Genomic DNA, 24,596 nt, shown 5'->3' on the forward strand with positions numbered 1-24,596 from the left:
AGTAGTATGTTCTTTTCCTCAAAATATACTTTTGTTGAAATTTTGGTTCTTACAATCTATGTCTTTGAACAACTTGGGTTAGTGGACAAACATGACATGGTAAAGCATGATTGTTTTTTCATGCATGAGACACTGTTGCTCTCAGATGCTTCTCTGGAAGGCGGACTTTGCTTTATGAAGCATGCTGGTGGTTAAGTACTGGCAGTTGTTATCTGCCTTGGCTTTCATTTATATATCTCTTTCACAGGCCTCATTTAAAATCTGCTTAGGTGATTTCGTTCCCCTTAGATTTTTTCCTTAAGAACAGCAGTTGTGGTAGCATCTGTCATCAATGTGAGATGTTCACAGCAGAAGCCTGGAATGACTTTTTGCTTGCACTTGTGAATTGGCACGATTATGCTTGACTAAGGGTTCAGTGTCAGTGCAAAGGTGGAACATCAGGTCATTTGAAGTTGTTAGCAGCCAGAAGTGGCTGGAAATGGTTTTTAGCCTTTTCTGGGAATAAAGAAAAAGAGACTTACTTTCAAACAGTTCTGGGGTGCTGACTTTTGAATGAGTGGTAATGTAGTAAACCATGTGCATCACCTATAGAGCCTACATTCCTTTGGAGGACTTTGATCTAGTGTGGTTGGGGCACAGCCAGTTTCATTTTTTGGGTGTGATCATAAAAAGTGTGTACCTTTCCATCCTGGTGAGGAGAAGAGAGATGTTTGTTATGTTTTTATCTTCTCATGGCTTTGAAGAATGCTGGATGCACAAATGGTTAATTTTATTTACAGTAGAAACCAATATGTGTATCACTACTCTTAGACCCAAGAAATATAAAGTGCAGAGTGGTGAAGTTGCCGTATCTCCCAATATTTAAGGACTGACTATTACCTAATTTTGTAGGAAACGCAGGAAGTTATGTGGTAGTCTTATTAGCTGGTCCTATGGCTATTCTGTGTTTTCTTTTGAAAAAGGGAGTTTTGTATGTATAAAACAAACAAAAAAAATCCCCACAGCTTTATCCTGTAAGTACGTAACATATGTAACGCTGTCTTTAATAACATTCAAGTGAGTAACCTTAACAAATTCAATTGAAAACAATCCATTGTGTAGAAGCATCTCTGGCTATTTCTAAGAGATGCGAGTTTGAAATCCATCTTAGAACGGAAAGTTTTACATTAATGTAAATGTCAATATTAATAAACATACCCAAAATGAAATTAGGCAGACCTACATGTTTAGTTATAAATTCAATCAATTTCTTTGTAAATTATTTTCAGGTTTATTCCTTTATTCCTATGACAAATTAATTGCTGCCCTTAATGTGCATTTAATGTTTGTAGTATATGTATATTATTAAATAAACAGCCTTACATTTCAGAGTATTGGAATGAATGTTGACAGTATAGATAGTTGCTGCTGCAGGAACATACTTAAGTTTTTGTCCATATTCTACCATTGTGACCTTAGTTCCTTTCCTTTCTTTTTATTTATTTATGGGTGCTTGCCATTATTAATACTTCTGATCCATCTGAACTGTTGCATACTTAATTTGTAAGGAAAAATTCAATATTGTGACTTTGCTTCTGTCATTCCTGATTATTTGAGTTGATTGTGTCTTCTGTTGTTAATCATTTAGAACCTTGTTAGAGAGTGTATATATAGCAAAGGGAAAGGAAGATGTTGGTGATGTTTTATGTGATTCTGTTTACAAAAGCTTTCATGAGAAGTAATGTAAGCATAGGTATTTTAAATTTTCTTTTTGAAGTGTAACTTAAGATCTTATTTGTATCATTTTGAAGATTGAAGTTGGTCTTTTCATCATCCGAATTCAGGGAGCTCTTTCTGCAAGGTCTAAATGGAGCAGCACAGCAGCTCTCCATTCTGGTTCCTCATTCCCAAATTTTTGGAGTAATTTTTTCCTAACGTCCTTTCTTGCGTGTTATATTGTTCTGTCATCATACAACTGCAGTAATATTCTCTTTATAAGTGTTATTTATGTTCCCAATTGGCTCCATTAGTTCTGTGTACGTAAGTGGGGAAAAACAAATACAAAAGGTTATATGAAAAATTGAAGGTTTAATTCTCTTTGTCAAGGATTCAGATTTCTTTGCTCACATACGAAGTAGAAGTGTGGACCAGATAGAAAGTTAGCAATGTGAAGTGACCTACTTGCTGCACTTGGGCTGCTCTAAGGCAAATGAGATTTCTGCTGAGAAAAGAAAGCTTGGCTGTTTAAAGTGTGTGTGTATATATATCTGTACATTATTTCTGACTTAAGTTTTGTATTTTTTCCCCCTTACCTCAAATTTTCTTTACCTTCTTTTACACAATTATAAAATAGAAATTTGAGCTAAATTAAGTTTCCTTTTGAAACAGAAATAGAAATGAAAGCCAGGCAGATGTGATAAGCTATTCCTGCAAGGTGAGAAGCACCACGTCTTTCATTTTACATCAATGGATCTTGAGGGATGTCACCAACTGGCAAGATCAAAACAGACTCTGTAACTAACTTTATATGCAACTGAATGTGTGCTGTTTTAGTCACTAGCTGACTACAAGATAAAGTAGTGAAATTAATGCTTATTGATAATTAAAAGGAACCTAAATGAAGATGACATTACTTTTAATGTCATGTATTTATTATTTTTCAAACTTCTCAGGAGTAGTAGACTAATGGGAAGAGTTGTGACATTATTTCCTATGATTAGAAAAGTTTGGGGAAAAACAAACAGTTTCATCGGTCTGATAGTGATAGGTAGAGAAAAATACGTTTCCCTTTTTGATAAAAACCATAAATGTCTTGAAAGAGCCGCTGTATGAAGCAGCACTTTGTCCATCTTTTTCTTACTTGACTGAAATAAATCATGCAGTACTGCTCTGGTTAAAGAAAGGAAGTGCCCTTTTAAAAACATTCTCCATACGTAGTTTGCATCAGATTGCTTTTTCTTTTTTCTTCCCCCAACCATCACAGATGATAAAAAGCATGCAAAGAAAAAAAAAAAAAAGATTTTTTTTGGAAGATGTGTTAAGTTCCTTTTAAAGCAGTTAGCTACCAAGGTAATCTAAAAAGATCTGCCAGAAACGTCTCTGCCTTTTGATCACTGCTTTAAATACATGTGTATACCTTGGCTGTTGTGTACAGCTCTGCTGTTTGTTGTGATAAGAGTTTTAATATGTATATATATACATGCACACGTTGTTTGTCAGAACTTATAAATTTATGGAACAGAACTTTTTCTGCGAGTCTTCTACCTTATGTGGTACTTCAGAATGTGGGATGAATTCTATCAGGGAATGTATCTTCTGCATCATCTCTTAGTTCTTCTATTTTGTTGTTTTCAGTTTATATTTTGGGAGCTGTATATGATTAAACGGTTTTGGGGCAGTTTGGAAGCTACTGAGTATATGAAATTATCAATCTGATATTTCTGCACTGAGCTGTCAGTCTATATTATTTGGGGAGGACAGCTGTAAGGGGAAGGTTCTCCTAAAGCTTTCATCAGTATTACAAATGTTTGAGACCTTGGCTGAATGTGAGTATTGGCAAGTAGTTGTACAAAGCTATTAAGTATTTGGCTAATATCCAAGCATCCTGCTGACTCGGTGCCTCTGGCCAGAGGAGACATAGAAACTCTAATTGGGGCCTGAGCTTTCTAAGCATAAACTGCCAGGATTTATTTATTTATTTATTTATTTATTTTTAATATTACATGATCTACATTATGGCAATCACTCTGGTGCTGTTATGCCTGCCTTTGAGGGCCGTATAAACAAAGATATACTGATGCAATGTCAGAAGCTAGTTCCAAGTTCAAATATTGTTTTTTTTTTTTTTCAGTTAAAGATAAGGAAATGGGAACCTTTTGTCATAGTTTAAACAAAACAAATAAAAAAAATCCAACCAACCCAAACTTAACAAAAACAAAACAACTACCATCATCACCACCAAAAGTAAAAAGAAGGGGAAAAAAAAAAAACAAACAACAAAACCCAAGTTTTTATCCTTCATAAAAAATTATTTCTGTGCAACTAGGATCTAGTTTTATTAGTCTGTGTGCTTCCTGGGAGCAATGTGAATGCTTGGTCATATAGTGTTCTTGTCACAGTAGTATCTGATGAGGAAAGGCTTAAGTGTTTTGTTGTCTCTGGCCCTGTGCTTCTTTACTGGTGACTTTCTACAAATGGTGTTTTCCAGCATAGAGTGAGCAGATAAAATCTGCAGTGGAACAGTCACACTGCATGCTGTCCAGCACTTGACTGTTTATGAGAACTTTCATGAGAAACTGGTGAGAATTGTGTATGTGCTGTGGCTGCATGTAGACCTAAACATCTCATCTCAGACTGCTATGCTATTTAGACCTAACATCGTACAGAAGGGACATGGGATGTAATAAAATATTGTGAGTTTTCAGAAGTGAATGAAGAAGGAATGTCATAGTTCCATTTAAAATCTATTCTGACACCTCAAGCTTTTAACTGTAAAGATCTACTTTCTATTCTCTTTTTCTCAATCATCATGATTCAGTGTTTAGGAAGTGGGCAAAACAGCTCCCAGTCTATCCTGAGGTTCAGTTACAGTGCCAATTTTTGACAGACGTTACACAGAAAATTCTTTCTTTAGTTCATCTTTGACAAAATTCATCTTTTTGTGGGAAAGGTCTAGAAATATTTAATAACTGAAAAACAAATTACTGGGTTCTGTGACAGTATATCAAGGAAACTATACTTATATGAAACATGTAAGTAATGCTTTTGGGAAGCACATGAAATGTGATAGATTTTAGTGTAGTATCATATTAGATGCTGTTTTATATCTGTGTACATATACCGAATACTTAAAAGGTAAATAAAACAGTGTCCAAGTTTCAAGTGATGTAGATAATATTGAACCCATGATGTTATTGTCTGTAGAATGCAGGCAATGGGATAAAGGAGAAATGTGAACAAAAAGCTATTCCTAATTTAGAGCAGTTATCAGGAGTATAGTGCCACAGGCTTTCACAGCTTTCATATATTTTCATATATTTTCATGGCTTCTGATGTACCTCTTGGTAAAGTGGTGAAAATTTGCAGGAATGGCTACTAATGTGTAATAATAATTGAATCAATTAAAAAAAACATTTCAGATAGATGCATAACAATAATTAAAATGAAACAAACATGCTTTAGACTCTGCTGAGTGTTAAGTGTGATGAAAATATGCATACAAAACAATTCTTAGGGTTAATATAAACTGTGTGGGATAACCAGGGGATCAGGTGAGAAGTGGGCATGCTTCTTGTTTGCTGGCATCAGTAGTATCTGCAGTAGTTTTTCATGCTGAAGTAGTTCACTTGCAGGACAGATATTTTGTATCAGATATTTAGAAAATAATGTATCAATAGGTAAAGAGGATACTTTGAGGGAGGGGTTGAAGATTACTGGATTTAAATGGATCTAACCATTGCTCTTCTTCCAATTATCCGTAAAATAAATGATACTAGATCTGGTTAATAAGCACCAATTAAATTAATACAATCCATTTCATGTATAGTAGTGGTATGGTGTTTGAAAACAGTAAGAATATTTGTTCCAAATCTATCTGTTTAAATAAGTTATGAAGATGGTTCTGTCAAAAGTAACATGACATACATAAGGAGAAAAAAAGAAAACTATCTGTCAGGCACTTCTTTTGTAAGTGAAAACCTAGATGACTGCCATGTAACCTTTTCTTGAGAAGCTGATTAATAAGAAATACTAGCAAGCCAGTACTGCATTCAATAGAGAATGTGTTGTAGTACTGCATTGTAATAGTTTAGGAGGAAATATTCATTCGGATTAGCTTGGTTTTGTTAATTTTTCTTCCTAAAGTGTTTTCAGTTGTTGAATCTGAGCTATCAGAACACTGTTTTCTTCTAAATACCTCTTTATGTATGTATATATGTATCTATATAAAACCACTTGTTTTAAGCAGCCTTTTGAAAACAGAATACTTGTTTTTGGTAGTCCATAATGCCAACAGCAGCTACTGTGTTCTCCTTTATGTAATTCTATATGGTCAGTCACTTAACTCTAATATCATTCCACTTACCTGCTAAAATGCTTTTTTGGTTCCATAATGCAACATAAAGCTTGCTACAGTAAGTCAAAATATGAGGATATTTTTAACAAGAAAGAATTGAGCATTTTTTTTTCCTCTTGTTTAAAAATGCTTTTTAATCTGTCATCCTAAGTGCAGAATGTATTATACATTTTAAGTTCATACTAGTTGCTTAAGTAGTTAAGCTATATGCTCCGAACTTTCTTCACTGTGAAATTATTTTCTAAGACAAGGGGGAAAACTTTCTTATGATTTTTTATCTTTTTGTCGTTCCCAGGTATCTGAATTGGAAGGATTTTTACCTACTGGAAGAATGCAGTGAAACTGCCAATATTTCTAGCTGGGATTATAAATTTAATACTCAACTTTAGTCTTACTAGTTTCTTACTAAACAGTACCTCAAAGTAGAAGAAAGATGTACGGAAGTGCAAGAACAATCAGCAACTTAGAAGGAAGTCCCTCCAGGTCTCCTCGTTTGCCAAGATCTCCTCGCCTGGGCCATAGGCGAACAAGTAGTGGAGGAGGAGGAGGAACAGGTAAGACGTTATCAATGGAGAACATCCAGTCCCTTAATGCAGCCTATGCAACATCTGGACCAATGTATCTGAGTGACCATGAAGGTGTAGCTTCTACTACTTTCCCAAAGGGCACAATGACTCTTGGAAGGGCTACAAATCGAGCTGTGTATGGTGGTCGAGTCACAGCTATGGGAAGCAGTCCTAATATTGCTTCAGCTGGACTGTCCCACACAGATGTCCTTTCTTACACTGATCAACATGGAGGTCTGACCACATCTTCACACCATCATCACCATCAGGTTCCTTCTATGCTGAGACAGGTTAGAGATAGTACTATGTTAGACCTGCAGGCTCAGCTTAAGGAACTACAGAGGGAGAATGATCTTCTCAGAAAAGAACTAGACATTAAAGACAGCAAGCTGGGATCCTCCATGAATAGCATCAAAACTTTCTGGAGTCCTGAATTAAAGAAAGAAAGAGTGTTGAGGAAGGAAGAAGCAGCCAGAATGTCAGTTCTTAAAGAGCAAATGAGAGTTTCGCATGAAGAAAATCAGGTAAGTAGTTCTGAAATTTTCTTTCTGTTAATTCACAGCTAAGTATTCCATATTTTACTTACAATATTGGATCAGATTTGTCAGTAACAAGATTTTATGTTCTGTGTGCATTTGGCTGCTAAGCATTAGAAAAGGACTTAGAATCTAAATGCAGCTTGAAGTTTCCTTTGTGCAGCTTTTTTTATTCTTTTTTTTTTTTTAAATTATTATTATTATTTTTTCCTTTCTTTTTTGCACTATAGCCAAAGAGAGCCATCATTTGTCACCACAGTACTTTGTACTTCTTGTTTTTTCAAGACTTTCTTTTTGGTTACTGTCTAAGGACACTTTGCAACATTCTCTGAAGAGGTGAATGAACTGTTTATCTAAAAGTATAAACAAACACTGAGAAGCATATTTTGTATGAACTGCATAGGGATTTAGCTCTCTAGATTTTATTTTATTTTTTACAGTTAATAGAAGGTGTGATTTCAAATTCCCGAATGAAATCTTTAAGATTCTTCATGTTACAGAATAAAGTTGAAGTTGTGTTTTCAGCTGTGCTTCAGAGATCTGTCTTAGAAAAAGTTTATCTTGTAAATATGTACTTCACATGCTTCTATTTGCAACACAATAATCTTTTTCCAAAACTATAAAAATGTTAAAGCTGTATTGTCATACTTCATGAGACTATTTTACTTCATGAAGCTATATAAAACAGTGGCACCGAGTAGATAAAAAATTACATATTTCTTTCTCCACATACTTCTTGGCTGCTGGTCTTATTTAAAATTGCTCCCTTTCAGACCATCTGTTAACTTTCCCCAGACAAAAACACAGTCCTGTGTTTCTATCACTTCCAGATTCCCAATCTAAACTTCTTCACTGGCTGGCAGACAGCAGCAACTGATTTTTTTCATATATTTCTCTGAGCTTCTGATTATCATTACTTCTTACCAAACTTTCCAACTTTTAGTTACGTGACGTGCTGTGGAAGTAATAAATTTGGTCCTGAATGATAGCAATCAGACAGGGCTTGATCTGGAATTGCATACAGAAAACAAATGTATTTTTTTGTATAAGTAGAATGTTTAGACTGATAGTACAAGGTAATGAATTTATAGTGGATGAACTAGGATGCTGCTAGAGCAGGTATTATAAGCATATTTGTTGGAGGTTCTTTCAAAAGCTTTGCTGATTAACCTTTCTAATCTTGAAAGCTGAGTCAATTAGTAGTAGAGGGAATATTCTAATGCATTGCCTTTTAGTAGCCTGTTATAGGGAAGCATCTCCCTAATATCCTCCATTTAGAGGTAACATGTTTGCCATCTGAATCTAATATTTAAAGAATTCAAGTCATCTACTAAAGTAGTTATGCACACTTTTTGAAAGCTACTTCTCCATTTTGAAGGGAAAGGGAACTAGTAGGTGTTACAAGTCCTGTTTGTTTTTTGGAAAATTATTTTTTTGTATTTTTAACAAGTGCTCTTTTTTTTGTGAAGATCAACCTAGCAAAAGACAAAAATAAGTCATTTTACAGTCTCTCGTGAATCTTTCTTGTAAGAAAGTAATAACATAAAAAACTAGATTGCCCTGAAAGTCTATCTAGCCTAGTATGATGCTGTCCAAAAGTTCATAGAATGATGGAGTGTATGGTGAGTACTCCCCTGAGTACTCTTTGAAACATGTACAGTTTATGTGTTTAACTCTCAGGGGACAGCTTTTGGATCTGCATAAAATTCTAGTCTCCGCAATCTCTGTTATAGAATGGTTTGCTTTGGAAGGGACCTTAATGATCACCCAGTTCCAATGCCATGGGAAAAGTAGATCAGACCACCTGGGACTCCATCCTGGCTGGTTTTGAATGCCTTCAGAGATGAGATAGCCACAGTGTCTCTGGGCAGCATGTTCCAGTGTCTTGCCACCCTTTGTGTAAAAAAAAAAAAAAAAAAAATCCTCCTCATATCTTAAATAAATTTTCTCTCTTTTACTTTAAAACCAGTCCCCTTTGTCCTATCACTATCAGTCTGTGTAAAAAGTCAATCTTTCTCCTGTTTATAAGCTCTCTTTAAGTACTGGAATGCCACAGTGAGGTCTCTGAAGAACCTTCTCTTCTCCAAGCTGAACAAGCTCAGCTGCCTCAACTTTTCTTCACAGGAGATGTGCTCCTGCTCTCTGATCATCTTTGTGGCCTCCTCTGGATCTGATACAACAGCTGTCTTGTGTTGGGAACCTCAGACCTGAATGCAGGACTGCACATGAGGCCTCATTAGAGCAGAGTAGATGGGGACAATCACCACTCTCGCCCTGCTGACCACTGTTTCTAGGATACAGTTGGTCTTCTGGGCTCCAAAGGTACACTGTTAACTTGCATCAAGCTTTTCATGCAGCAAAACTTCTAAGTCCTTCTCTGCAGGGCTACTTTCCATGAGTTCTTCTCTCAGTTTGTAGATTACCACAAACTAGGTGCAACAACTCGCACTTGGTCTTGTTGAACCTCATTCAGTTATCGTAAGCCTGCTTTTCAAGCCTGTCTAGATCCTTTTGGATGGCATCCCATTCTTCTATCTTTACTGACTGTACCACTCAGCTTGGTGTTAACAGCAAACTTGCTGAGGGTATACTAAATCCCACTATCTGCATTATTGATAAAGTTATTGAAGAGCACTTACTTCAAGGATGGAACCCTGGGAGACACTACTTGTCACCAGCCTCCATCTGGACATAGAGCTGTTGACCACAACCCTCCAGCTGTGACCATAAAAGCAGTTTCTTAACCACCGAATAGTCCACCCTTTAAATCTGTATTTTTTCAATTTAGAGATAAGAACGTGATGTGGGAACATACCAAAGGACTTGCAGAAGTCCAGGCAGATGACACAGTATACTGATGCCTTCACTCTACCATAGAAGGCCACCAGGTTAGTGAGGCATGATCTGATCTTGATGATGCTGTGTTGGCTGTCACAGATCTTCTTCTTGAGTGTGCCCTAACGTAGCTTTCAGGAGGATCTGTTTCATGGTATTTCCATGAACAGAAGTGAGTCTCACAGACCTGACGTTTTCTGGATCTTTCTTTCTACATTTCATAAAAATGGAAGTGATGTTTTCCTTTTTCTGGTCAGTGGGAACTTCACGTGACAGACATGACTTCTGAATATGGCACCCCTCATGCTTTTCCAGACAGGAGAATGTTAGAATGTGTAGTAGTGGAAGGACATGCAAAACTGGGATGACACAAAAAATTTCAACAAAATTAATTCCTAAGATTGTTTCTTGAGTGTCCAAAATCCCACTTATCCATTTTATTTGACCGGTTCTTTTATCATGCATTAATTTTTATCAGTTAACATGCTGTTTTTATGACTTTTTAAAAACTGAATTGGATTTACTGTGGTGTCATTTAAATAAACTATATGCTGAGTTGCATAAAATAATGGCCCCTATCCCAGCTTATAAATGTCTTTGTTTATTACTATGAAATTAATACAAATGTGAGTCACTGCACACAGTGGACAGTGGCTATTTTTCTTTTGTGATGTGTTTATAGGATGATATTGGAAATAAATGGTGAGTTTGATCCTTTTTGTTTTATTGCCTTACAGAAAAACAGGTAATGTTAAAATGTTTAATGTTTTCTTTGAAAGCATATAATAAATTTTGATTTTCCTTTGAAGTTTAATTCCTGCCTTGCTACTGCAGTTTTAATTAATGACAGGAGAAAGGACAAGAAGGATACTTAACAGTTCCTCTGAGAGATGCATAGGTTTGAATGCAGAATTATTCCTTGAAGTAATTTTTATACCTCTGTAGCAGTATTAAGAACTCATTGATGCTTAACTTAAGAGAAGAGAGCTGATATGAATTTTAGCAGCAGATAATGAGTGAATATTCATAAAATCAGAGTTGCGAGTCAGTTATATTTTTCATGCTCTTCATTTTTATTTAGTGACAAGTATTTACGTAGAAAACTAATAGAAAATATGCTAAAACATTTCAAAATGTTTCCATTCTTTGTATTAAACTCTATTCCTAGTAAAACCTTTGCCAGACTAGCATATATTATCTAGTAAAATGATAAACCATACTTACTTTCTGATGCATGGCATGTTATACAAGGGAAACTTGTCATTTACCTGCATTGTAAAAGAAGAGACAGAGACAGTAAATGATATTTTCTATTTCACTACTATACTATATTATTTGTGACCCATGGAAGTATGCTGTAAGATATTTTTAAATTCAATGTTTTCCACATGTTCATTTATTTTATTTTCTGTTTGTCACTGTACTGTTGTCTCCTGCTTTCTTCATATTATTTTCAATACCTCTCTGTTAAGAGATACATGCATGCTTGCAGACTTCAGTTTCATTTTGGATGTTATCATCATTCTTTCTTCATTTAAAGTAATTTACCCTGATGGCAATTTAGGTAAGTGCAAAATATTTCCACTTCTTATTTTTAAACAAGAAAAGATGCTTAAGTGTTTGTGTAATAGATAAAATGGTAATGAGTGAAACTTTACCTGAAGATGGAAGGCATAGTGAAATGGAAGGATGTAGTGGTGTGGGTTTTTTTGAGTATGAACATTGAAAAATGTTCTTGTCATCTATGTGTGTATGAGGGGGAAAGAGCTCAAACAGCGGGACTATTCTGATGATGAATGAAGATACATACTTAGTGTATGTCACTCTGTGCCAGAAAGGAGTCTGGTTGCTGCAACTGAGTTGCTTTCTGAGAAAGCTGCATCTCAAAGGGTGCTAAGAATGGGATTTCTAAATCTGAAAAAGCTTGGGAAGTACTGAGCAAAACAAAGAATATGAATGTGACCGATAGGTGTGCGTGCTTGTTTACTATTGACTGAAGCCTTTTGGTGGTATTCTGGTTTAGAAAACAATGCATATATATACATGAGCTAGGAAGTAGGACTTATTAGTGTGGGATTTACAGCACATCGAAATGGTCATTTGAAAGGAATACTAAGTTTTATTTTTTTGTTACTAATCATATTAGAAATGAAGTTGTTGAAAAGCAATTTAAACTTACAAGGCTGAGTAAAATACCTGCTTTAGTCATCTGGCTTGACTTTTTGCTGACTTTAAAAAGTGCAAAAGGTAACTCACTGTCAGTTGTACTGGTGCCATCTTTTTTCTCTTTCCAATTGCATCTTTACATCTTAGGAAGTGTCAAATAATAATTGTTAGTAAGTTTTTCCTTATGAAGAAGTATAAGCAAAGCTAATAATGTTTCAAGGACAGGTAGACTGACCATAGAAAGGAAGCAGACCTTCATTAAAAGGTGTTCAGAAATGTGGAGTTCTGTATGACTCAGGACTCATCAGCTTTGAACATACTTGTATCATATGTTAGCACATCTAGTGTCTGATGCTATGAAGAGAGTTGCTACTCCTATATGTGTTTATTATTATTATTATTATTGTGCTTTAATGATGATGATCATCTGCTGCTGCATTTGGTAGTTTCATACTGTTAAATTTCCACTGCAGCTTCAGACAAATACTGTGTTCTATGTCCCCCATTGTGATGTGTTTCCAAGTATGGTTCTGCTACTCAACAGTGATTATCTGGTGTGTTGCTGTGTGGGTCAAACCTTTTGTATAGCAGGCAGGATTCTGATGGGCTCAGAATATCACCACATCAAAATAAATAAATAAAAAATACACAACTAGAAAGAAAGTATGTTTGGATAAAACTATCTTTAAGCTATCCTCGTATTAGGCAGTCCTCATACAAAAATAGAGTCACTCTATTTTTTCATTATGCATTTTTAGTCTTTACTATTTTATTTGTAGTCTCTCATTTTTGATGTTCAGGATTCGTTTCTAATTTTCTGAGTTGTCCCCAACCACTGCTAGACAGCTGTTGCCATGTACAATAAATCTATAATAGGGAATTTCACCTTCTAGATTACTTTGGAAAAACACGACCCTTTTGGGCATGCTGTAGAGAGTTATATTTATGCATATAATTTAAATTTAAACCTGTATGTTACTTTCTAAATTTTCCATTATGCAATTGAGTTCATCAGATGTGTTCCAGGGTAGTGGCTCTGTTGGAGGTTGGTGGGAGTGTGCATATCAGTGAGAGGAGTTGTGGGGTCAGCTGTGGGAGCACAGGTGAGAGTGATATAGCTGTGCTCCCAGAAGGGGTGGAGCTCGACTCCACCTCCTCTGAGACCTCATTTAAGGGCTGACTCCCAGTGAGGCAGCATTTCTTGGAGATCTTTCTCCAGTGAGGACTGCCCCAGCTTCTTCAGCCAAGGCACCACCACTGGTGAGTTTCCCTTTGCTTATTACTTCTGTTCGTTTGCTACCATCTGTATATTAACAACCAATACAGGAGTAAAAGTGTTATGTTAACTTAATCTGTGGTTGCCAATTTAAAGACAAAGAATGAATTCTGGATATCTATGTATTCTGGAGCTGTGTCTTCTTAATACTGTGCAGGTTCAGATTCTGATTTGATCTGCTATTTGCTCCGTGCAATTTATCTAACGTAATAGAGACAATACTACTATGAGTTTTTCTGGCACCATAGAGTTGACCTGTAAAAAGCTATTAGTTTCAGGGTATGACTTGCTACTTGCATTTATTGCAAGAACATCTATCAGTTGAGCTGGCAAAAACAACAACAACAATAAAACGTTCAGAACCCTCGTGTGTATTTTACAGAAGATAACTTTTGCTCAAATGGTATTGCCTGCAGTGGGAACAAATAACTTTTGAATTCAGTAATTTTGCAATATTTGGCCTGTAGGATGGGGAAGTTGTATTTACATTTCAAATTTTAAATTTCCCTAGGCATCTACCACAATCTAGTTATTATTCTTACTCTTGGCATTTGAAGATGATATACAAAGCTAACAAAACACATGTGGAAAGAAGGCAGTCAGTTTTATCTGAAGTGCTCTTTGAACCCTCAAGGGGAAGAAATAAATGATGTTTTTGCCAAAAGGAAACTCCTGAGGCAAATCAGTGTAAATGTTTCAGTGTTAGAGATTCAAAGAGCGTGGAGGTCTTGTAAGGTAATCTCTAGTTCAATTCCATCTACAGCTAAATGAATGTGAGGTCTCTAGCACATCACTTTTCTGTCCAAGAAAAGCAAAGGTCAGTAAAAACTAGAGAGAAAACAACACACATTAAGATCATTTCAGATGAGCTAAAGCAAGCCTTGAAATTATGCCTGTTTTTTGCTCAGACCTAAGATTTCCATTTAATCAACTACAGTATTAATCACATAGAGTACAATTTTAATTACAGAATCTCTTTGAATCAAAGAAAAGAGTATAGAAAGAAGCAGGGGATTCTTTTAAATTAAAACATGATTAGAATTTAAAAAGAATTACATACTAAGCATAAGTACTTCCTATGTATTTAAGTCACCTTCAGACTGATGTTGCAAGCAAGACCTTTCACTTTGTAGGTAGAAAAACTGAAAGAATAGAGTCCTCTTAGTGAGATCTCTTGCCTCTGTGTGATATTTACTCCAGATAGCTAATAATTACCACTGAAGCAAAATACTGTTAACTGAGCTATTTAAAGAATATCTAAACATTATTCTGTTGTATTTCTGCTGGATACAACTGAAGGTAGTGATGAAATACTGGCTTGCTGTTTAAACTATACTTGCTGTACTTAAAATATTACGTCACCAAGTGTATGATACAAATCCAAATGGCTTAAGTAAAGTAAAAGTACATACATAATTGTGTATCTTTCTATTTACAAAATATACTGATAATACTACGTTCCTTCCCTTTGTCAAAAGTTTCTACTGTACTCATGTACCATCCCCTTGTGGACCAGATTTATTTTAATTTATATCAACATTTAGTTTGTATTTATAATAAATGTATTTATTTCCAAAATTCTCAGTTAATTTGAAATGCAACTAAGTAACTGTATAACTTAGTGAATAGCGTAGAGTCATTATATTAGACTTCCATCTTCAAATTTACCAGTAGAGTTAATGAAGGGAGGAGGGAACTATAGCGAAGAAAGCACAAAACTTGCTTAAGAAAGCATTCTTTATCCCGTTCAGGCAGTTTATTCCCTGAAGAGGAAAAAAGCTGTCAGAATGAGAATTTGAACAGTTGGATGAGAATACTCATGATAGGCTTTTCCACCTGACTGCCCTGCATTTACGACTGACTTCAGAACTGTAAAATGAGCAAGCAGTGCCAGTTTATGAAAATTCTACATAATATTTTATGTGGAATCACTTCAGATTAATAATTCCCAAATACAAATAATCTCTCCTGATTGACTTGCGTGTTATTGAAACGATGTAGTTTCTTCTTTCTGCCATTTTTCTTAGTGGTTTAATTTGCTTCAGCAGTCTAGTCAAATGGAATAGTTTCCAAGAAATGAGTTAACAGTTCCGGACAATCTTACAGGTTTCTATAGTACTGTTCATTCTTAGTTTATAATTGTAGTTTATGCTTTTCTTTAGACTGAACGATGCAGGAAACTAAAAGACCTTAGAAATATTTACTAAAAAATAATAGTGTGTTTCAGTTCTTTGTTCAGAGATCTTTAAGATAATTTAGCTGCTGCTCTTCTGAACATTTTAAGAAATGAATGATTTAGATAATCTCTGTATTTCTGAGAACTGTGCTGGCTGAATTCCAGAAGCAAAAACTGTGTACAGTAGCTAAAGAAATTCATATTGTGTTCAGAAAATCTATTGTCAAAATTTTCATAGCTTTTAAGCATATGAATTTCATTCCTCTATTGCTTTTGATTATGGATCTCTGCCATCAGCTCGCTTATGTGGTTTCATCGATCACAGAAGCTTTTTCATACTTCGGAGACCTAGGCTTTGATTTTTTTTTTTTGATTTTTTTTTTTTTTTTCCCTGTAGTATGAAATACCATATCAGCTCAAGACATGATTTCCCACTGTTTTAGTTGCATGACTTCTTGCCGTGCCATAAGGGATTTCACGATTAAATATCAATAATATTGAACCAAAATCTGACCTTTAAAACTACTATGATTTTTGCTAAACAAATACTCACATTAATCTTTTGCTAATGTTATCCCGTATTTAAAAGTTCAAGATTTAACTCCTGATGGTCATTAATTCACTAAAATATAAACCAGGAGTTTTCAGTAGAACATACGTACCTTACTTGATGTACCTGATTTCTTTCTGTTTGTTTCATTTCCATTTATTTATTTATTTTTCCAAAATACATCAGTGTTCTGGAATCATTCTGTAGGGTAACTCAGTGCCTTCAGAATGAACCTCTGAAATGATACACTTTCAAGATCCCTATTCCAGAGTTGAGTTCAAAACTTTGTACACTTGGTAGTGAACCCAACCCACACTTTGTTTTGCTTTAATGGCAATTAATAGCAATTCCGCAACAGTAATAAAACTGAGGAAAAGTTTGGGCCATCTGGTAGAGGAATAGGCAGAAAGAATTACAGTAATTAAGGAATCACAGGTAAGGAAGATTGACTATTACCCAAATATCTACACACCAGAAATAATATGCCCTAGTTGGTACTGTAGTTCTAGTTTAAATATTCTAAACAGTGATTTCAATCTGGGTGTCATTTTACCTGCTTTGTTTTACTCTTCTGGCTAGACTGCGGATGCATTGCTGGATTCTGTGCTTGATAAGCTATGCCTGCCACTTTCTCAGGTTATTGTTTTAAATCTAATTAGCCAGACTGACTTAGAACAGATGTGGCTTTACCCTGAGTTGTGGGCTCTCTCTTTTCTTTGTTTTGAGCACAGGACAGATGAACATATATATAATTTTTTTAAAGGCACCCAACAATTTTCTATATAATTCTTTAATGTGCATAGAATACGTAATCAGTATCTGTATAGAGCCTAGGAATTCCCTTCCTACTGTCAGCAAGATAACTATAATAAATTAGTCATACTTGTTTTTATTATATTCTTTTTATTATATTCTTTCTTATCTATGAATTTTGTGTTCTTGATTGCACAGTGGCAAAGCTTAACTGTCTTTCCTCTAAAGTCTCTTGCATATCTCACATTTCTCTTTAGAATCTTTGTTAATGAATAACCCCATAAAATAATTTCAATGTTTTCCTCAGTATCGTAATGGAATTGTCTTTGCCAGTAACATAGAATTATACCTGTTCTCTCAAGAATTATTACGGAATATCATGTTACACTATCTCACATCAGATAGATATAGGTCAGATTTTAGGTGGAATTCTTAACCATATGATTTTGATTGAACTGACAAAAGTATCTTGAACCATTTCAGGCTTAAAGCCTGTTGGTTAAGCAGTAAAGGTATCCCTGTAAAATGTGGGTACCTTCATGTGTAATGGAACGATTTTTTAGGAGCTACTTAATTTTGTTTCTTGCACAGAGATAGACTTTTCCTGCTTCCCTGGAGAGATCCTCTGCCCTGTACTCTGCCCCCTTATTTTATTTATTTATTTATTTATTTATTTATTTTGGTCAGACGTGATTAAAACCTGCTATATGCCTTTGTGTGTGTTTTGGTAGGAGCTTTTAGTAGCACAGCATTGCTCAGCTACAAAGTATCTGCAATGCCTCTTTTTCCAATCATCACAAGATCAAGCTATTGCAAACCTATATGTATCCAGTTTGCATAGCTGGAGGAAGCCATTGCGGATAGATATCCACCAGGATATCTAGCCAGCAGTGTAAGCATGTAAATGGGTACAACTTAAGATATAAGCTGACAGATAGCCACTAGAGCAATTATGTAAGGTAAGCATCATTGGAAACTTTTTCAATAAGTGAGGTACTGTTACCCCCTTTGCTGCCTTCTCTTTAAGTGTTGAAATCCAACAGGTTTAAGAAAAACAAACCAAAAGTGTGAAAAGCAGGCCAGCAGTTGATAGGAACATTTTATTTCGATGTTTAAAATCTTAATAAAAGCTATTATTATTTGATCACCTTTCTAGCTATAGCTGAGCATAACTTGCTTTCCTCAATAGTAAGTTCGAAAATATGTCAATCAGTACACAAAGGATCTGGAATAGCTTCTGGTTTTGCATATTGGATGTCTTTTCACATTCCTTGCAGTGTATCTGTCCCTCGTGATGAGCTGCTGCATTTTGTACATTATGTAAAAAAATACATTAATAAAGTATGAGTGGCATATAATTATTTGCAATGAAAAGGATCAAAATAATAAGATATGTCTTCTGACACTTAATCAGAATATCACAGAGATACAGAGGCAGTTTTCAGATGCCTCCTAGCTGAAAGCCAGTTTTACATTGGTTCTTTTGTCTCGCAGGTATCTCTGCTCTTTGCTTCCATTAAATGGTTTGTTGCCTTTGGCAGTTCCAGTCATCTTTGTGAGAGTAAAACATCTCGTCTCACAAAAGTGGTTTTGAGGACTGACCAATGCTTTGTTGGGAGACTTTTATTTTATGTATTTTTTTCATTCCTCTCTTCAGTCTTTTGTAACATAGCTCTTCTTCTATGCTGAAACCTGTTTTGAGTTGGTACGTCTGGTTTTATTGAACATTTTTTTTTGTGTTAAAATGAGGAAGAGGTTTTAAGTTTTTAAAGAAAATACAGATCTTTGTTCTCTGGAACCAAGAAAACATCCAAAGTTGTATCCACCATGTGAAATGGACAGAACATCTAAATTCAACTTTCCTAGGAAAGAGCTTTGAGCACTCTGGGATAGCAGAGACATGGAACATGTAATCAGACCTGTGACTTTTTATGAACAATGAACAATTTATTTGCAATTAAACTTGTCAATTATAGCAATATCAGATGAAGTTTATCATGGATATAATGGTATATAATCTGATACAAATTGTTTAAAGTGTATATTGAGGTTAAGAAATAATGTAGTCCCAAATTCTTCTTTGAACATTTACATTTGGAAGCAGATGATAAAGTCTGTGGAATATGTTAAATCTGAGTTAAGTGCTGTTTGTAATGACAAATTAGATTTCTGTTTCTATTTATCTGAAGCAGTTATCTATTATGCTATTAGTTTATAAAACAAAGAGTAAAACTGGACACAAACTGCATCTGATGTTTTCATCAAACAGCAATTTGAGGGATTTTTCTCAATATTTTAATATTGGGTGATTTTTGAGAAAACTGAATTCATGAACTAAAGCAAAATCCATTATCTTTAAGATTTAAACATTCTTGTGTTTTATTTTCCTGTCGCTAATTTAATAGAGATAAACAAAAAGTGTTTGAAATGACTTCCTTATTAGTACAACCTTCTACCTGTACATACAGAACTAGGGAGTTTTGTGCATATGAAGAATAAACAAATGTGATAAATTTAAAACATGGGGGGAAAAAGTCAATATATTTCCATATGGTGCATTCATGAGTAGTGTAAGTGGAGAACATCAAACTGCTTTTGAAGCCTAATTGAACTGTTATTTAAGAAAAAAAACAAAAAACCCCAAACTTACAGGAGAGGTAAACTTGATTCATCAACTATTGAAAGAGGAACTTCTTGTCATACTTTCTCAAAGAGGTTGAAATTGCAAAATATTTTTAGAAGCTGTGGTTTTAAAACCTACCGTTTGTTTTGCCACTGGGGCAAAAGAATAATTAGGAATTAAAAAGGAGGAAAAATATAGTTATAAGAGGGAACAACCAGAATTATTCTTTCTGGAACTGATAAAACTCAAAGATGTTAACCCCAGATAGAACATGGGTTACAGTGTGGGTACAGCACCACTTTCTGGCCTCAGAACTCCTTCTGGGAAAACTGGTGAGGGCTCATGGATGAAAACAGACTTGATCCCAAATGCCTTGTTGGTTGCTTTCAGAGAGATGCCAAATTACCTGGATTAATACCAACCTCAGCTGTACTGGAAACACAAGGAAAGTGTGTTGACCTGAGGGGAATATTAATTAGCAGTAGCACACCTACCGTTCTGTCTGGAGTACTTAATTGTGTTAGCCCAGATGGGAACTGTGATTCATAAAACAGAATTTAATGACTGCATAAGAAGGATGGTTGTGAATATGTACATAAATTAATCCCTGGAGTAATTTCTCTGTAACATGAAATGGGGAGTATTTCTGCAGGTTTAGCTTCATCTCACATACTAATTAAGCATTTTATTTATTTATTTATTTTTTAATATATAAAAAAGCAGGACATTATGCAGTTTTTGTTTGTTTGTTTTTTGTTTGTTTTGTTTTTTTCTTTAATACATGACTGACTTCTTGTACTAAAGCAGTATTATTCTTTCAAACATTTCATTAGGGATGTGTATTTGATAGGTTGATTCTTGTGGTCCCAGCTAGTTTCTGTTGGGTGAGGTCACATCTACCATTAAGAAATGCTATTCTGTTGCCTTTCAGCTGCCAAATGCACTGTGCTGCTGGAGCACGTGCAGGCTTAGCTGCTTTTGTTGCTGTCTCTCATCACTGAGGACAGTGGTGTCTGCAGAGGCCCTGTGTAGGCAGAGCTTGCAGCTGCTGACACTGCTGTGTCACCGGAGTGTGCCCAAGCCGGCGTTTTGCCAGAGGCTTAATGTCGGGCTGGGGCTTGTGACATTTATGAAGGTGATCTCAGTGAAGGGAAACAGCAATGGATTTTGCCTGATTCATTCTGAGTTATCTTGGCTATTGTGGAAGCATGGCAAAGTGGAGTCTTGCTGTAATTGGCAGCATGTAATCCATCTGTAATGCAAGAAATATTAAGTGATAATTTTGAATGATTACCTGATGTTAAAAATTACATGATTTTAGAAATATTTACTTTTAGAATTTAAGTAAGCAATAAATTAGTTTCATTAGGAATACTGTGCTGTATTAGATGCATGCTCATAACTGATTTTATGATATCCTGTGACTACTATACCATCATTTGTATGCATTGAAGTTTGATGATGTAAATGCATTACTTGGCTGAGAAAGAATATCTGTTACAATTGAGTGAATGTACATTCTGAGGTGACAGCTATGGCTCATGAATATTTGTGAAGATATAATTACATTCTAATTAACAATAGGAGTTTTCTTGGCAATTTCTAATAAGCTTTCCTAACTGTTGCTTGCAACTTGGTAAAGGAAAAAATGAGGCTAATAGCAGGCAGTGAGGGAATGACTGAGTACATCTGGAATGTTATGGTGTAAAGAGGTAAGGGGTGTAGGAAAGATGAAAGCTCTGGCTTGTTTCTTGAACTGCACTGACTTCTAATCACATAACGCTACTGTTAGCATGAGCAATGTGTTTTCATTTTTTTTTTTTTTTTTTAATTTAGTCTTTTTTTTTGAGATACAAAGTATGTTCTTTTTAAAATTAGTTTCTGAAAGCTTAGACTTAATTCTTTGTAGGGGAATTGTGAAAAATGCCCCAGGAAATAGATCAGATCTTTTTAGTTAGTGAATGTGTACTGTAAAATTCTTTCAAGTTCTTCCAAACTTCCATCCTAAAGCAAAAAATGTTTGAAAAAATTGGATATCTGCAATGCATACTCTAAAACACTTAACTTTTTACAGTCATGAAACTGTAGCAGTGTGGTAACCTGGAGGAAAAGGACTGCTAGGTGACTGCATGTTTGGTTGTGCCTTGTCCATTTGCTCATACTAACAAAGCACAACTGAATCCTCCTGTTATCCATATGGATTAAACCCTTACGGAAAATTATCCGTGTGAGACCTGTATTTTTATTGAAGTTTTTTCTTATAGATTTGCTTCTACAAGCTTTTCCATTGACATTCTTCCTTGTTGCCTTGTTGCGTTCTGAATTATCCTATAGTAACAACGTTGTAGAAATGTGTTTTCTTTTATGAGGTGTATAAATACATGCTATATATATATATATATATACATATACATGTAAAGAAATTTCCATTCAGCAAGCAAGTGTATTGATATTTTTGAATTAGTATATGGGAAACTACTTTGATATCTTTGTTTACTGCCAATGGCATATCTGGAAAGCTTATTCTTTGTCAATAGTCCAATTCATAAAGTAGTCTAGTGAAAACCGTATGTTTTAGTTCTGTCCAAATATGAAGTATGTTATATGGTATCATGGCAATGCTGCATCTATTGAATCAATGATTCAGTTAAAAAAAGAAAATCTTTTCCTCTAAATATTACTTTATTATCTCATTAGGTCGAAAGGCCTATTTTTGGTGGATATGCAGAGAGAACAGAGAAGAAACACTAAGGCTCTCTCAGATGTTAGAAATGCATTTGCCAATTAATTTATTGTGTTTGGAGCATGTTGTAAAATGTGTTTAATAATGAATAGGCCCAGAGGAAGCTATTCAGACTCTGTAATGGTGAGATAGCCAGAGAGTGACAAAATTGAAAGAAGAAAATTTTCAGCTTCCGGTGCCAGTCTCTAATCTACGTCATCTAACTACCTTCAGTCTTTCTCTTTCCACAAAAGCTTCCATCAATTTCACAAAGAAATGAAAATGGTTGAAGAATTGCACTTAGAATTGGCATTCCAACCGTAGCACTGTATTCATTTAATATTTATTTATTTATTTAACAAAGTAATAGATTTGCCAATCAGTGCTCTATTGTGATATAGAACTCATAGCAAAAGGCAGCTGCTGCCTATGAAGTATTCAGATTTCCTGGACAGACCGGGGAAAAGATTCTTTTGGTAAATTTAAGGTTTTTGTTTACATTTAGTGCTTTATTTTTGACATGATGGCAACATCAACTTCCTGCATCAGATTTACAAAAGACTGTTCTGGATTGGTTTTTCTGCTCTGCTCAATCTGTTCTTTATTCTATGAGTACATAGTCATAAAATGTTGGTGTCTCCTTTACAGTTGTGCTCCAACTTATTTCTTTATCTTGATTATTTATTTACGTAATCACTGCCTTGTTTTATCTCTGTAGCAGAAGTGCTAAGTTGTGGCTTAGCATGAAGTCAGCCTCTTCTATCATGTAACTAGTGATAGGACTAGAGGGAATGGCTTCAAGTTGCACTAGGGGAGATTCAGGTTGGATGCTAGGAAATATTACTCTGCGAGAGTGGTCAGGCAATGAAATGGGTTGTCCAGGGTGGTGGGAGAGTCATTGACCCTGGAAGAATTTAAGGAATATTCAGATGTTGATTTAAAGGACATGTTTGGGTTAGAACTATTGGCAATATAGGTGGACAGTTGGACTGGATGATCATGTGGGTATTTTCCAGCCTTGCTGATTCTATGATTCTATGAAATAGTGATTGAGAACCTGGTGGGAAGGATTACCCAACCCAGGGGAGCTCAGGTGCATTCAATGCAATGCAACCTGAGTAACTGGAAGGGGTGGAGCGAGGATCCACCCCTTCCCAGACCTCATTTAATGGTTGGCAGTGAAGGCAAAGGTATCTCTCTTGCTATCTTGCTGGCCTTCTAAAGCTAAGCAGCTTCTTTCTTTTTATTTCTGTGCCCGTGGCTGTTACATTTGGGCAAGTTCTCACTTGCTGCAGCCTGGGACCTTGCTGCTTTGATGTTGTGGCTGTGCTTTCCATCACATTACAACCATTCCCAGTTATATCTTTTTATATGACTTTCTAGGTCAGACTGTTTTACAGACCTGTTGTTATTTCCCCTAGGCTTGTTATTAATCGGTGATCTCTTTTTATATGCATCTCTGTATATCCTTTCATTGCTGCTCATACACCCCATAGTTACTCTTATCTACTTGCTGTTCCCAGCTTTTGCCTGTGATCACCTAAAGAAATGGAGGATGTGTCTTTGTACAGACTTCAATACAGTATAGGTTTCCTTTAGAAAGTTGTAGCCATTTTTTCTGCCATTGCTTTCTCTGATAACTATGGGATGTGAATGTATTTTAAAGCAAGCTTCTGGAAGTGAAGGACTGTGAACTGATAATATGATGACCAGTCTTTCTTTCTGTTTTAATTTTATTTTTACTTTGTTATTATTTTTCTATAAATTTGTGTGAGAAAGAAAAGAGGCATAGCGTGTTTTTGGACTGATTGTGGAAGGAGGCTGCATTTGGTATGCAGCTTAAAAATAATTATTATGAGTGAACAGAAGTGTGTTAATGTTGTGAGTAGTGTTATGTCAGGAGAAAGGAAAAAATATGAAACAGATGTACCATATGTTACTGTGTTTGTTTTATATAATAAAACCACGGGATGCTCAATAGATGTGTTATTCATAATACAAATTTTATTTCTTTTAGAAAGAGTTGGGGAAAGCCCCAATTATGTATTTGAGGTTCATTCAGAAAAATGGTTATGTCTGAGTATAGTGTTTACAGCACTGTAGTCATCTAGGAAACTTATTTGCACTTATTTTTTTGGTTTGGTTTTAAATAGTTGTGAAGGGCCTAAACTGGGCCTCAGCAGCCCTGAAGAACTGTAACATATTAGCTGAAAAAGAAGAATTTATTGCCCAATGTAGTACATGTATGCCATGAGTGGGGGAAGACTGAAAGTCTCTATCGTTGTATTTATTTTACCTACAAATGTCATTTCATTTAGTTTTGTTGGGAATATACTTGAAA

General features: G+C 35.3%; 1 protein-coding gene across 17 annotated transcripts in view; it reads left to right on the top strand.

Annotated features, from left to right (window-relative positions):
* ERC2 (ELKS/RAB6-interacting/CAST family member 2) overlaps window positions 1–24,596 on the top strand; it is a 369,674-nt gene that overhangs the window by 5,437 nt on the left and 339,641 nt on the right. For all 17 annotated transcript variants that reach the window (XR_011905070.1, XR_011905073.1, XR_011905076.1 and 14 more), the window contains exon 2: window positions 6,348–7,142. Coding sequence is in view for 1 of the 17 variants with exons in the window: in XM_072347008.1 (XP_072203109.1) it covers window positions 6,486–7,142 (657 nt within the window). In the remaining 16 variants the exon portion in view is untranslated. The remainder of the gene's footprint in view (window positions 1–6,347; window positions 7,143–24,596) is intronic.

The sequence above is a fragment of the Excalfactoria chinensis genome, chromosome 12, assembly GCF_039878825.1.
Source record: "Excalfactoria chinensis isolate bCotChi1 chromosome 12, bCotChi1.hap2, whole genome shotgun sequence".
Classification (NCBI taxonomy): domain Eukaryota; kingdom Metazoa; phylum Chordata; class Aves; order Galliformes; family Phasianidae; genus Excalfactoria; species Excalfactoria chinensis.